The sequence below is a fragment of the Lathyrus oleraceus genome, chromosome 6, assembly GCF_024323335.1.
Source record: "Lathyrus oleraceus cultivar Zhongwan6 chromosome 6, CAAS_Psat_ZW6_1.0, whole genome shotgun sequence".
Lineage (NCBI taxonomy): Eukaryota > Viridiplantae > Streptophyta > Magnoliopsida > Fabales > Fabaceae > Lathyrus > Lathyrus oleraceus.
Window position 1 is genome coordinate 2228491 of NC_066584.1, and position 16754 is coordinate 2245244.

The 16754-nt window shown below is 35.8% G+C and overlaps 2 protein-coding genes across 3 annotated transcripts in view; both read left to right on the forward strand.

Moving 5' to 3' along the window:
* Window positions 1-16754, forward strand: part of LOC127093464 (gibberellin-regulated protein 1) — a 43500-nt gene that overhangs the window by 18867 nt on the left and 7879 nt on the right. The window lies entirely within an intron of this gene.
* LOC127093465 (gibberellin-regulated protein 1) lies at window positions 9206-15487 on the forward strand. Of its 2 annotated transcripts, XM_051032396.1 has the most exons (4): window positions 9206-9452; window positions 9716-9755; window positions 9863-10059; window positions 15361-15487. In XM_051032396.1, exons 1-3 carry the CDS (start codon window positions 9372-9374, stop codon window positions 10042-10044), a joined length of 303 nt encoding a protein of 100 aa, XP_050888353.1. In that variant the 5' UTR covers window positions 9206-9371; the 3' UTR covers window positions 10045-10059; window positions 15361-15487. The 2 variants fall into 2 exon arrangements, with proteins under 2 accessions (XP_050888353.1, XP_050888350.1); XM_051032393.1 differs by lacking the exons at window positions 9716-9755; window positions 9863-10059 and adding an exon at window positions 15018-15057 and having other exon boundaries at window positions 9290-9452; window positions 15164-15487.

Sequence of the window (16754 nt, forward strand, 5' to 3'; positions counted from 1 at the left end):
TTATTTTGAATCATCATTCATACCCTGTCATAAGCTTAACCCCTATCTTCCTTTAGATTCAAACAAACATCCACCGGCCCCTCCATTAATTTGGTATCTAACTTGCTAAGCTTATCCCCCACTTCTTTCACCTACAAATCAAGAATGTAGAAAACCTTTTTGTTCCAAACTCTGAGTTGTTCTCTGAGAATTCTCATCTTTTCTTTTAGCACAAAAATCATCTTTCCTTCAATACTAGTCAAATCCCAAATCAAATTCACGAAAGGGGTAAAATTTATGCTATAGGAAGCAATTAAAGAACTTGAACAATTTTGGGATCCCAATCCATTTTACTAATTTTGATCCAAATTGGACTATGGTCTGACAAATCCCTCTTACCGACAAATTGACAATCAATCTTCCAATTGACAATTAGCCTCTCTGATATTAGAAACATATCTAACTAACTCATAGAACTACCATCTGATCTAAACCATGTAAATTTTCCTCATGCAAAAGGGACATCCACCAAATTTAATTTTCCAATGAAATCAACAATCTCAAATAGTTCCCTTGTACTAGACTAAATACTTCTCCCTTTCTAATCTGACTTCTTCCTAATAATGTTGAAGTGACCAACAACACACCAAGCTCCACCCTTAAACTTAGCTTTATAGTAACTTAAGTTCATCCACAACTCTCTTTTCAGACTTAGAATATAAGACGAGTAAATATTAACTATGTAAACAATATTTTTCCTCCATACTATGTGCATTCCTAAGAAACCCTCGCCCACAGAGTAGAATTGCAAGTCAAACGTAATGTGGTTATTAGATATTGTAACATAATGTGGTTTTGTTCGGTTTGTAAAATACAAATTGCAAACCAAACCGAATCGCGCGGTTTTGTTAGAAAATTGTTCAAACGTATTCAAACCAAATGCGATTTTTTTGCAGTTTATGGTTTAATTCAATTCGATTATAGGTTTTCTATTGCACCATTTCGGTTTTGAACATCCCTACATAATAAAATGTTGAAAAGGGAATTTAATTAAAAAATCTAACTAATTTTATAATATTCTCCGACATATTAACATATAAATTCTAACAAACTAATTAAACTAAATCGAGTCCATCATAATTTTTAATTTAAGTATGATTCTTATATATTTAGCTACAATAAAACACAATATTTTTTTTAACAAAAATAATAATAAAGTGATTTAAAGAACTATAACAAATATTTAATATTGTGGTTCTGGTCCGGTCAGACGATCCCGTATGAGTTTTTGCCAACCATATTGATCCCTGCCAATCATTAGATAAGGGACGCACTTATTCCAGAATATTTCTAATAAGCGAATATTATCATTCTAGTGACCATCAAAGATATCACCTGTAAAACATCCAACAACTCCATGCAATTTTCTCTTACTAATAGAAAGTTAGTTATTTCCTCTCTACTATATATAGAGAAAGCGCCAAAATCAGGTAACAAGTTTCAAAAATAATTTCATTTCACTCTTCTTCTAAATATATTGACTTAAGCGTTGGAGTGATAATCTTATAGTCCCCCACCCACACACCCTCACACACACACACACACTTATCCGCACCGGAAGCCATGATCCGCCATCACCATCATTCACATTCTCATTTCTGATTCCAAAACGAAATAATGGCACCGTCTCTGGGAATCAAGAAGTGATTCCTATAATTTCCACAAATTCACACTCGTTATCTGACTTTCTCCGTTCGTAACTTCTTTTGATCATCGGAGCAAGTACTTGCACTCAAACATGAGAATCTATCATGAGTGGATTTGATTTAGCATTATCTCAATCTTCTTTCCTCAGATCTCTAGATTCTCAGTTCTTACTTTCATCGGTGATGGCTGGATCTAAGGCTACCAGATTTGTTGCTGCTACTATATTAGTAAGAAATCAACCACCTCTTCCGCTGCCACAAAACACCGTAGATGCTAAAATGGTCGTTTCACTACATCCAGATCTAGTTCATGCTTCACAATTATCCAGATATGTTGAAGCAAATCGGATAGAGACTTATGTTCCATTTCTAATTATGCAACCTGGAGACTTGCCTTAAATCCAAACTCTCCCGGCGAACCTTAGTATGCAAGGTGTTAACTAACTGTTGAACAACATGTTTAACATCTTTGGATAAAAAAATGACATGTTTTCTAAAGATGTAACCCTAGAAGAAAACCATCACAACGCTCCTTTCCACAAAAATACAATTCAAGAAGTTGCTTCAAGGAAGACTCGTGTTGCCATCTTGGAGCCAACTAGGATAAAAAGAGATGATGTTCCTCAATCAAAAGATCAATGTAAAAATAGGAAACACCGAACTCCTCCTCCCAGCCCTGGTGGAATCCATAACAATCATGCTTCTTCCCCGGCTTATGCAGAAACTCATCTGGGAAGAGTGCAACCAAAGCATCTATTTTAAATAATAATACTAGAGAGAATGATCCCAAAGTCTATGGATAAACCATCCAAATTGAACGGTTATGACGGGAAAGGGGATCAAAAAGATCATATGATGCATGTGGATGATCAAATGAGTTACCTCAATGCTAACAACGTGATCAAGTGCATGTTATTTGCGATAACCCTGGTCGAACCATCTCAATTATGGTTCAATGTACTTCCAGATAGATGTGCTAATTCTTGGAAGGAGTTTCGTAAAAGATTTTATGTGCAGTTCATTGCTCGAAAGCGATAACCTGAAATTATATCGATTCACATGGGTTTATATTGAGGCGGAAGGAACTCAAGAAGGTTTCTTTTTCTTAAGGGACCACCCTTTCAAGAAAAAGTTATAAAAGAGGAAGGTAAAATTCGTCCAAGAAATGTTAACCATGGTTGAGCCTTACATGATCTTGGAAGAGAAGTTATCTATGCACTTTGATAATCCTGCCATCAACGATTCTCACTCTCATCGTCTGACTAGAAAGGAGTCCCACCGGCGTTGAGATGATCCTAATCGAGGAACGCTAGTAAAGTACAACAAGTATACTTCTCTAATGGTCTTCCGTGGGGATATTTATCAAATCGCATAAATATTAAATTTTAGAAAGCAGTAATTCGATCCCCATTCCCCGTCAGAGGGACATCTTGGACAGACAAATAAAAATAATCCCTCTTCCATATAAGCCACAACCATAATAGTGATGATTGCATCCAATTGAAAGATGCCATCGAAGAGCTGATAAAGAGGGATCGACTATTCGAATACGTGAAAAGAGTTAAGTGAGATAGAAAGGAATCCCTTAAGGGTAAATCTCTCTCGAAGATCATAATAGCCAGGACAAGTGGAGAAAGTGAAGTGGCAACCAAAGGCAAGCGCCCATACATTGCTTCCATAACCAGAGGATCATCATGAGAAAAACCTCTCATCCAAAGGTACCATAAAGAGAAAAATCACAGAGATGATGGCTATCTACCGCAAGGATGGTAACACGTCGACAAAAATCCCCGACCGTCCTATGCTGGATTACGGGACTCTGAAAAAGTCGAAGGATTTACCGACAAAGTTTTTTCCCTCGTGATCATCGCTATAGTTAGGAAATTTGATTTATATCTCATCCTCTTCGATGAAGGTAGTTCTTGTGACATCATGTACTCTGAGTTATTCAAGAAAATGGACCTGAATCGAAGCAGTTTACTACCATATGAAGTCTCAGACCTCCAAGCATTCAGCGGGACCCTTCCCTGAGGATATGTTGAACTAATAGTTCCATTGGCAGAGGAGAAGACATATGAGCGGTAAATTATCAATTTCTTGTTGTTCCTTGCTGGAATGTTTACAATAGTATCTTGGGATGACCCGTTACGGCCATGTTAGACGTTGTTGCCTCTCTGATCCACCTCAAGCTTAAATAACACAACCTATAGGGAGAGCCGACAACAATCAATGCCAATCTATAGGGAGAAAATAAAATATACCAGGCACTCTAAAATTACCAGGGAGAAAGGATATCCATAGAGCTCAATATCACTTACCTCATCAGGAAACTCAACAGGATTGGAATTCGTCCTCCAAAAATTGGCTGAAGAAGTCATAAGGAGTGAAAGAATAATTGGTGGCAAGCCCGCCTCGTTCTGTTTCCTATTCCCCAGTCATATAAAATACTATGTTGAAATCTTTTACCGCATATATACATATATCGCTATCAATAGAAAAATAAAGTGATGTTTTCTAAAAACTATTTCCTTTATGACTATGCATGGAGACAAGAAATTTGAGGTACCACCAAAGATATTTATGTCTAACACACATAAAGTCATAGGTGTTGTCGGAGACGCTTTGTATGTCCGGCTAAAACACTAAATCACCATATAAAGTAGGGAGTACTGTCGGAGTTGCTTTGTATGACTGGTTAGAGTAACCAATCCCCCACATAAAGTTAGGGGTGATGTCGGAGACGCTTTGTATGTTCGGATAAAGCAATCAATCCCCACATAAAATAACAACCCACCTCGTCTGATAGCTAGCCACTTCAGATGTCGTGGTGGGTTGGTCGCACATATATCTCTGACTGGGTTTTGATCTGGTATGGGGAAGGGGAACCAACCCCTGGCCGGGAACGACCCTAGTGATGTCTAATAAACTTCAAGGGAAGATCTCACAAGTTCCTAAATATCCATAGTTTTACGCTTAAGATCACGCCAAATACTTCAAATTTTGTATTCCTTCTTTCATTGCCACAATGACATCTAATAAAATTCGAGGGAAGCCCTCGTAAGTTCATAAATACCTAGAGTTGTGCACCCGAGATAGTGACAAATTCCTTAGAATAGCGACGTCTAATTAATTTTAGGGAAGACCTTGTAAATTCACAAAAAAAACCATATTCGTGCACTCAGAATCATACAAAAACATCTTAAACAAGTAACAAATGCATTTCATTCAAAATATGTATCACAAAGGTATTATCAAATAAGTACAATAAAAAAGGTGGTCAAGGACCCCGGTAAGCCTACTTCCACAGAGAAATGATCTTCATATCTATGATAGCTTGATCTGACCGAATTCGCTCCATGGGAAGTGTCAAACGATGGTGAAAATACTCTACTTGATCCAAAGAATTTTCAAATAATCGTGAAACCCCCTCAAGGGTAGAGCTTGTACAGATAGCCAATTGATGTGTTAAAAAAGAATTTTGAGAGCATTTTGAGAGAATAAGAGCTTTAATTCCACGTGAGAAGCCTCACAATACTTCAAAGAACATATATAGCTTGTTCTTTCATCGCCATGGTCCTCACCAACTCATCCACTTGGTCGAAAAGAGGACCAATGAACTTCAAGGTAAACAAAGCATCATTCACCTTGGAAAGAGAGGTAAAAGCTTCCTTTGATTTATGCAGGTACATATCATGTTGAAGCTTCGGGTCATGGATGTTTCCCTTCATTTGTTGCTTTTTAGTGTGGTGCAAGTCGGACCAGAAAACCTTATTGTAACCGGATGTACTAAGGGTCGGAGCATCTGAAGTTCGTCAGGGCATACTTAGCCAAATTTCCCATATCTTCCTCTAGAACGGGCCCACAGAGGTTATAAAAGTAAGTGAAATCCTCGTCCAAAGGAGGGAGTTGGCGACCTTTAGTAGAGAGAGAGAGCCATATCCCATCAACAAAGGGAGAGTAGCCTGGTCCGAGACGTTTGACGAAGTCAGCAGGTTCTTAACAACGACATTATTTCTTATCGGCCATACTCCTCACCTAAGAAGCTAAAGATGATCTTCGTTAACCATGCATTATGCACAGAAACGAGTAAAAATTACACATCAGAGTCATGCAGGTTAAAATTACCATAAAACTCAAAAAAGTCAATGCTTACCAAAAATTCTTTTTTCTCTCTTCCCGAGAGCGGGTGTTTATCAACAACTGGATGTTAATTAGACACTTTAAATGTTTCTTATCAACATCCATCATCGAGGTAACTCCCCATACATATCCCAAACTATTGATAAACTTAACCAGTCGACCTTTTTGATACAGAGCCTCTTCAAAGAGATCTTTTTCACTATATACGAAAAAGTTATTCCCTAGTAGAAAGTGACCCTCTATCCAATAATTGAAGAACATGTTGGCACATCTGCCCTCAGCTCCATTACTGACGTCACAAATTATAGCATGGGATAACGCGACTACCAGAAAGAACCGATCTTCAAAGGGCGGGAGCTCTAAGAGAGATTAAACCTGTTAATGATCGGCTTGAGACTTAGGAATCTTTTACCCCTAATTTGGGACGGCGAGTTATGAAAGCATTTGAAAAGGTGAAGAAAGAGGAACATGCATGGTATTTCATTTATATACTCACACCGATACTAATAGGATCTCATATATGCATAGAATAAAGGGTGAAGTTGCGAATGAGCCATGTCCAGATGTTTCAGAACCTCTATTTCAAAATAAATAAGAGGGAGAAGAAGACCCGTGGTGGAAAAACACACTCATAAAAATAAATGACACAAGCGCCATACTTGTCACATATTCCTTCGCCCTCAAAAGGACTAACGGTTCCTCAATTAGAGGATAAACCAACTTCTATCAAAACACCATCAAAACCACCTGGTCAGGCGAAAATGGAAGAATAAATAGGATCCATCCAAGGGAATGTAATATCCTTTTGAGGCTTGCTAACACTTTTCTGTAATTTTTTGTTCATAGTGCATTAAATTTGCAGTTGTAGGAAATGAAAGGCAGGGGAGCATAACAGTTAAACTGGAAAAAGAAAGTCTCATAAAAAGGAAGAAGATACTTATTCTCATAAAAGAGAACTGTGTCTTGGAAGTAAAAAAGTTTCATCAAACACATATAATCACTCACACGTAACACTTAAAGAAGCTTTGATTCCCAAAAACCGTAATGATGATATCTATGAAAAGTTTTGAAGTAGGATGCATTAAATGAATGGTTCCTTGAAAGAACTGAAACGATTCTTATCCATCTATCTTAAAAATATTCAGGGGTTAGACGACATTCGTCATTCTAATATCAAGCCCCCGCCTTCCTACTTACGGCAAGAGCTTAGGGGAAACTGTTATGCGCCAGTCAGACCGGCCTCGAATGGATTTATGTCAATAAAGGTCTGACTTCTTCCAGAATCTTCCTAATACGCAAAAATAAAAATATATTATAGGTGAGAAGTTGAGAAATATGATACCATATTAAAATATAGAGTATAATGCTATGAATTTCAAAAAAGAAGGATGAAAAAGAAACTTAACTAAAAATCTAACTATTTTTTTTTAATATTATCTAACATATTAACAAATATAAATTCTAACAAACTAATTAAACTAATTAGAGTCTAACATAATTTACAATTTATGTATGTTTCTTATATATTTATCTAAAATAAAACAGAACATTTTATAAAAATAATGATAATAAAGTGACTTTAAGAACTATAACAAATATTTAATATTATTGTTCTGGGCCGGTCAGGCCGACCCATATGTGTTACTGCCGATCGTGTCGATTTTGACAAACAATTAGATAAAGGTCTTACTTCTTCCCTAATCCGTAAAGATTATCATTCTAGTGATCATCAAAGATATCAACGGTAAAACATCTAATGGCTCTTTATAATTCGCTCCTAACTAATAGCAAGTTAGTTATTTTCTCTCTACTATATATTGAGAATGCACCAAAATCAAGTAACAAGTTTCAAATACAATTTTATTTTACTTTTCTTTTACATATACTGACTTGAGCATCAAAGTGCTAACCTTGCATGCATTCCCACTCCTTTGTGCCATCACCATTGTTCACCTTCTCATTTTCCGTTCTCGAACGAAACAATTGTTTTGATATGTTTTAATATTTTCTTCATAAATATATTTTTTAATGGAAAATAGATTATATAAATAGATAAAAGAGAAAGTAAAAACAAACAAAGAGCACAAGAAGTACTTTATAGGCAACAAACAACTAAGGGAAAAGACATGAAATATGCACTTCCTAATCCCTAAACCAACTCAAAAACCTGAAGAATGGATTGAGCAATAGGCACTGGCCTACAGAACCACCTGAAGACACTATATCAAATAACTCGTGGGATTGCACAATGATCGAAGAAATTGTCAACTTACTCAACATGTACTATGCACATTACGCAATTACATTAAAAGGCGGTCAATTATCCCAGCAGAAAGCCAACTCTGATATACTTTAGTCGACCTACTCTTTTCCCCTACCGTAAGAGAGAAAAGATGGACATAGGAATACTTCACTGAAAATTCCCTTGAAGGATCCTCTTGATCCTGTTTAACTCCCTGAATGAGCCCAAAAAGGACCCCCAAAAAGATCAAGCTCCCAAACAAACATACTCTGCCTCAAATTAAAATTCCAAACCCAGATTCCACCAACTCAATTCCCCATCCTACCAACCACCTAAGATTTCTTCTTAGAGATGATGAATAACCTCTCAAAAGGCACATACAATAGAAGAGGCTCGATACAAACATCGTGACAAAATCGAGTGTGTAAACCCATCATCACCACCTTACTAATAGAATAGGAAAACCAGTCTAAAGGCTCCACAGACTTAGAGCCATGGAGAGAGATATCTATCCACTATTGAGAAACCCTTCTAAGCCCCCTTCTCCCAGGGAAGAATTAAGCACGGAAGATCAATAACACTTTGAAACAATATCCCTCCACAATGAAGGCCCGTCTACTGTAGCCTTCATCACCACTTACTCAGAAGGGCAAGATTAACATGTCTCAAGTCCTTAATCCCTAAACCTTCCAACTTCTTAGCCTTACACACATCTTTCCACCTCACCTAAGCAACCTTGATCCATCCTTAAGGACCTTCCAAAAAAAAAAGTGCCTATGAAAACCAATAGTCTTCTTCCACATCTAGGTCAACATCTTAGTAAAAGAGAGAAATAAGTTGAAATGAAGTTCAACACAAAATTCAAAATGGCAACTATGCCCCCTAAGAATCACAATTAGAATTAATATATTAATTATTTAATACATTTAAATTATTATTTTTTAGTAATAAGAATTAAAAAGAGTATTCTTTTTTAGATAAGCATTAGTCACACCTACTAGTATAGACACATTTCAATTATACAAGAGGTGGGATTGTAATAAAGAGATCAACTATGCACTAGCTGCTGAATTAATATTATATTCTTCAAAACCAGCCATATTCTCCCACCATGCAAATTGCACTTTATCTTCAGTTACATATATATGATAATCTACTCAGTACAAAATTGACTTGAGTCTAAAAAAAGCAGTACTCCAGCTAGCAAATTTTGTTCATATTCTTCTCATAAACCTGCTCTCATCACATATAAATATTACCTCATTATATCTCTCATTTCTCACACTTAATTTCCATTCTCAATCATGGCTTTCTCTAAGCTTCTAGCTGCTTCTCTTCTTGCATCACTTCTCTTTCTTCATCTTGTTCATGCAGCCCATCAATCTGTATGTATATAATTTAAATTGTGTTTTTATTATTTTATTATTTTATATTAATTCTTTAAATCATATATATATATATATATATATATATATATATATATATATATATATATATATATATATATATATATATATATATATATATATATATATTGGGGAGTATGGAAAAGTGAGAAATTATTCACACTAAAACTTAAATCATCCACCTAAATTTTTAGATATATGATCTGCTTTACTGATTCATGTAAGTTTTTGATGAACTGAAGGAATATACAGAAGCAGAAGGGTCTCTTCTTCAGAAAATAGGTACAACTACAACATAAACATACAAATTCATGCATATAAGAGTATTTAATATATATGTGTGTGATTATAATTTTTGATGAATTTGAAAACGTGATTGCATATTTCAGATTGTAATGGATCATGTGTTGCGAGGTGCCGTTTATCATCTCGACCAAAATTATGTAAAAGAGCATGTGGGACTTGTTGCAGAAGGTGTAATTGCGTGCCACCTGGCACGGCTGGAAACCAAGAAAAGTGTCCCTGTTATGCCAGCTTGACTACTCATGGTGGCAAACGCAAGTGCCCTTAGAAAAACAAAAACTACCTTAATCGGAATTTGGACTTAGAATCTTTTATTATAAATATCCAAAAGGATACCATGGCAATTAAAATTATGTATTCCTGTCACTATGGTATGAACCACATGAAAATAAATCTGTACTTTTTCAATACTCTTAAAATACGAGTGTTAATTTAAAATAATAATAACTTTTTTGTTATCACTTTTATTGTTTGAGAGTTTGAGGAACGTCAGAAGTGTCAATGACCTAAACATTCAAGATCAGAGAGACTTTGACATCACATATTCACACAAAATCTTAAGATATTGGATTTATAAGTCTTTTTACTTATAAAGTGTGTAACATCCGGTTTTTATCCAATGTGTGACTCATACTCATATTTGATATATCAATAATCACTCCCTCAAGTGTGAGTCAATCCATTCTTATGGGTATTCTCTTTCCTTAAATGGAAGTTTTTTTCCATCCTTATCTACTTGCACCGCTATTGAATGACCTCAACGGAACACACCGCCTGATCATATTGAGGGGAAAAGTTAAACCATGTGATAGGCCTGATGGCAAATGGAAGAAGATGAATCGAAATTCTTGGTATATCAAATGTAAGCATGAGTCTCACATTTGATGGAAAAGTGGATGTTAAATATTTTATAAGTGATAAGACTCATAAACTCAATGCCTTAAGGTTTTGGGTTAATATGTGGTGTCTCTCTCACTTATGTGGTTGCTGAAGGAGAATTGCCATCCAAGGCGCAGCGGAATTTAAAATTTCTCCATTTAGTGATCCTTACGAATGAGCATGATCAGTGATAGAATCGTTATCTCTTATGGCGATTCAAATCTTTGGTGCAGATCTCTTGTAACGATCAAAACCTTGGATACAAATCCACGGAGCGATCACGAACGTTGAACGATGACAACGTCACTACTCAGTCCACATGAACGGGTTCCTTCAATCTCAGTGCTAGCTGGTACGAATGAAGGCTTTGAGTGAAAGAGAGAGGGAAACGAAATTCCAAGTCTTCACTTGAGTGTCAATCTGAGTGACAATGCTTCTATCCAAGGATTCTATTTATAGAACCACTTGTGCGGGCTTCAAGCTAAAAAACCCACTTAAGTGTATTTTGGTCCATATCTCATAATATGCCAAAATCACTTAAGTATTTGGTTCCTTACCATATTTCGTATTCTACTTAAGTACACCGTACCTTACGATGTTCCTTAGTTACTCTATCTCTCATCAATCTGTCCTTTGTGTGTGACCCTGTAGGTTTTCGCGGCGTTGGCAATTATATTAAATCACGCATTTAACATAATAAACAATGAGCGGTATCTAGCAACACATCACCGCTACCCAAGTCACGAAAATGTCATGTGATCTGACAAGTCCTTCTGTGATAATAATTATGTGTATAATTACCCTTTTGCCCTTATGTCTATATTGAACACAAGGTATAGATCGTGTCATCCTTGTCCAGTTCAATATTGGGCCCATAGACATTTATCCTGTTACGCAGGATGGGCAAATTCCATCTAGGTCACTCATGTCCCTCAGCATGCTTCGTGGAGTACCCATCAACTGTCTTTATGGTTATCCAGTTACGGACAACGTTGGATCAGCAATAAAGCACTCGACTCTACATCTAGGATCCATAGTGGTTTCAGGTCGAAGAGTGGTATACACCATTATCACCATGAGAATAACTTATGACACTTTACATAACTTTATATATAGTATTCTCATAGCGGGTCAATCCGGTATAAATATTACTCTTAATATTCATACCTATGTTTAAGACTTGATAACTCTTTATCCATGATCCATGAGATGTGATCATCAGTCTACAAACATAATAGTCTCAATACTTTAATGTTATCCCACTTCACAATAAAGCTCGACTACGGATACTTTAAGAATAATGTCCTTATGTTTAATGTGATCTCATGATTAAGTCATACTTGATACATTAAACGGACTAGCTATTCTAGGAACTTTATTAATCAAACATAATAAAGAAAAAGCCTTAAATAATTCGATATAAGTACCAAAAGTATTAGCCTCTAGGGCTTACACCAACAGTTGCTCCTAAAAATTCAGATGTGATGATCCACGAACCTCCTTATGATATAATAGTGGTATTAGAGTTTGGTTTGACTAGGTGTTAGGTGGGAATTTTGTTTACTGTGAAAATTGGTAAACAATCGTTGGTCTTCCAAATTACAGCAACTTTTGCTACTCACATGATCGATCAGATTGATCCTAGGACATGTGTTATTGTTCTAAAAATCTTATATGAAAATATGGACATTTCGACAATATCCTTGAATAAAAAAATATTTGATGAAAGCGTTCTTAAGAAGATAAATGGCAAAAATGCAAGTGAAGTATAAAACAATATTTGATAAATGACTGATAGTAAAAGATAATTGTTAAACAAGAAGATGTAAATAAGCTTTAATTGATATAAGTATAATGGTGTTATCAAACGTACATTCTCAATTGTACTCTTTTCTCTATACATTAGATGCTTTGAGTAAATATGATTGATTGTACAACAATTTGAACACACCAATCATAAAATTAGGATGCATATTTATACTAAATTAAAATAACTGTGTCCAACAAATCTTTTTTCAGACGTCGACACGTTACACTCGGCATGCCTTCGACTCATAAGAATAAATAGGGTTACTCCTTTGCCATTCAAAATTCAAATATATGTCGAACAACCCTTCCGTCGAAGTAAACTTCTGAACTTGAGATTATCCCTAAGCTTCACATTCATATTCCTACACAGAAGGCAGACTTCGACGCATCCTGAGTTTCGTATTCTTGTCGAACAATACTTTGTATTGAAATCCTAGATAATTCCAAAGAGCATTCTTCTTCCTTGTTTTATCACATCCAACCTAATATCGAAATTCCCACCTAACAAATTTCTCCCCAAACAATGCCTCTTTTCAATCTATAGAAGAAAAAAGGTATTGTTTTGTTTCTTGACAAACTTATTTCGACATCACACAACTTTTCCTCTGTTATGACGTCATCGTCATGATGACCACTTTAGCAAAACGCCGCTTCAGAACCCACGTGAGGATCCATAGGTAATCATCATGTTTCCTAGTCTTTAGGAAATCGTGTCTAGCCATTAACTGCTATCCTTCATCATGACCATTTACACTTACACGTGCCCACTTTCTCTTTCCCCATTATTGCCTACAAAAAAACGTTTCCAATTCCCAGTTTATAAAAAGACATCCTTAACATTTTTTCTTTCTTTTTCTCTCTCAACTCTTCGTATTCTAATCCTTCTCAAAGAACCACATTTCTTCCACTCTTCATCTTCCTTAAACAAAACAAAAAAACCTAATTCACTTCCTCCTTCCAACAATGGCATCATCTACGAAAATCACTAAAGAATCCAACAAAAACACCAAAGATTCCAGGAAATGTTAAAGTCTTCCACTTGTTGACAAGATCTTGAGCCCAAACACCGTGGGTAACCAACGATACGTTCCAGAACCATTAACTGAAGAACAAAGGATGATTTTTCAATCTTAGGTACTAATTCCTATTTCTATTTCTGGGGAAGCGCATGCAATGCTAGGACCTCTGTCAACCCCAAATGTTGATTCTGACAGGCTCAAGGAATATTTCCCCACCTACCATAGATATAAACCCATAGCTTGCTTTAAAAAACCCAAGGCTAATGAGGAAACTCACACTGATGAAAACCCTCATCCAGATAACAAGGGTAACCTTTCGATTGAGGAACCCATCAACTTGACTTATATGAACCATGGTTTTAGGGTATTTCAGTCATGTCCCTCATTTCGAGATCCCTCCGATTATTAAAGTTGCCTAGAAAAAATTGAGAAAAAGAAATCCCAAGTCTGGAAAGAAATGGGCATCTTTGACCTGATACAATTGTCGAAAGTAGGACCAGGCTATTGTCAGTCTATGCTAGTTTCTTCTTTGTATTTTTGGGATAGTACCCATCACACTTTTCACCTTCCCTGTGGTATGATGATACCCACATTGTTCGACATTGCTGCCATAACAGGACTCAAACCTATGGGCGAAACCTATTACCCAAACTTCTTATCTAAAGACGGTATTGGTTTCGACACTTCCAGGCCAGCCTTCACCATGCATATTGCTTACTACCATGACAAAGATATTGAGGAAGTTTATGACATTGAACATATTGTTTTCCTGGCTTTGTGGTTGTCTCGTCGTGTCTTTTGTTCGAAGTTTTTCCAAGTAGCCAAGAAATTTCTTACATTGCCAAATCAGCTTCATGTTGGGTGCAACGTATGCCTTAGCGAAATGATCTTAGTCAATCTCTATGAATCTCTGGGCGAAGGAGTCACTGCCCTAAAAAATATTCGAACAAAGGAAAATGTGCTATTCTCTGACCCATTTTGGTTGCCGCAGTTATGTTTAAATGCAAGCTTTGAAGCATGTCTTCCAACCCACAACCCCATTGATGCGGGGGATGTAGAGGTGAGAAATAGGAGAGTCAAAGGAACGCGCTTAACAATGTTAACTATAAGCGATGAAGGTTGAAACCTTCAGCAAAGTTTCACTAATTACGTGATGATATTCTTCTCATAAAGTTGCTCTCATCACATATAAATATTACCTCATTATATCTCTCATTTCTCACACTTAATTTCCATTCTCAAACATGACTTTCTCTAAGCTTCTAGCTGCTTCTCTTCTTGCATCACTTCTCTTTCTTCATCTTGTTGATGCAGCCTATTAATCTTTAATTATATATATATATATATATATATATATATATATATATATATATATATATATATATATATATATATATATATATATATATATATATATATATATATATATATGGAAAAGTGAGAAGTTATTCACACTAAAACTTAAATCATTCACCTAAATTTTTAGATATATGATCTGTTTTGCTGATTCATGTATGTTTTTGATGAAGCGAAGGAATATACACAAAGAGAAGGCTCTCTTCTTCAGAAAATAGGTACAACTACAACATAAACATACAAATCCATGCATATAAGAGTATTTAATACATATGTGTGTGATTATAATTTTGATGAATTTGAAAACGTGATTACATATTTCAGATTGTAATGGATCATGTGTTGCAAGGTGTTGTTTATCATCTCGACCAAGATTATGTAAAAGAGCATGTGGGACTTGTTGCAGAAGATGTAATTGCGTGCCCCCTAGCACGGCTGGAAACCAAGAAAAGTGTCCCTGTTATGCCAGTTTGACTACTCATGGTGGCCAACGCAAGTGCCCTTAGAAAAACAAAAACTACCTTAATTGGAATTTGGACTTAGAATATTTTATTATAAATATCCAAAAGGTTACCATGGAAATAAAAATTATGTATTCCTAAGTCACTATGGTCTGAACCACATGAAAATAAATCTGTACTTTTTCAATACTGTTGAAATATCGAGTGTTAATTTAAAATAATATTAATAACCTTCTTTGTTGTCGTTTTTATTGTTGGAGAGTTTGAGGAACGTCAGAAGTGTTAATGAGTTAAACATTCAGGATCAAAGAGACTTTAACATCACATATCCACATAAAAGAGACTTTAACATCACATATTCACATAAAATCTTAAGACATTAAGTTTATAAATCTTTTTATTTATAAAGTGTTTAACATCCGTTCTTTATCCAATATGTGTATCATACTCACACTTGATATGCCAACAATCTCTCTCCCTCAGGTGTGAGTCAATCCATTTTTATGAGTATTCTCTCTCCTCAAATGGAAGTTTTTTTCATCCATATCTACCTGCACCGCTATTGAATGGCCTCAACGGAACACATCACCTGATCATATTGAGGGGGAAAGTTAAACCAGGTGATAGGCCTGATGGCAAATGGAAGAAGATGAATCGGAATTATTGGTATATCAAGTGTAAGCATGAGTTTCATATTTGATGGAAAAGTGGATGTTAAACATTTTATATGTGAGAAAACTCATAAACATGCCTTAAAGTTTTGGGTTAATATGTGGTGTATTTCGTTGAGGTCATCCAACGACGGTGCAAGTAGATACGGATTAAAATGGATTCTTTAATCCCAAAGCACTACAACAAATAAGAAACTTAACAAGCGTTTTAGAGAACTGCAACAGAGAAGAGAATAAACCTCAACACAGGTTCCACTGGTGGCTCAGGTGGAGCCTCTTCAACTTGCTCATCATGATAAGGTTCTTGGTCATTTGTTATATTTTCATCATAAACAATGTAGACATCCCTGTCATGTGGAACTGTTGTCGTGTCTTTGTCATTTTTCAATTTAAGCTTGCATTCAGCACTAGTTTTAACCCAAACATCTCTCATACCAACAACTTCACAAAATCCCTCATTTCCCTTTTTTACAATTCCAAAATCACCAACAATTTAAGATAAGAAGAAACCTCACATAGGAGTAACATGGTACGAGGCACCTGAATCAATAATCCAAGTTGAATCTTGACATGCAAGGTTTATGAAAAATGATAATAACACGACAGCGGTTGCACATGACATTGATGTATACATTGTTTATGATGATAATGTAACCAATGACAAAGAACTTTATCATGACGAGCAAGTTGAAGAGGCTCCACCTGAGCCCCCGACGGAATCTACGTTGAGATTTATTCTCTTCTTTGTTGCAGTTCTCTAAAATCTTAAGGTGATAGGTGTGT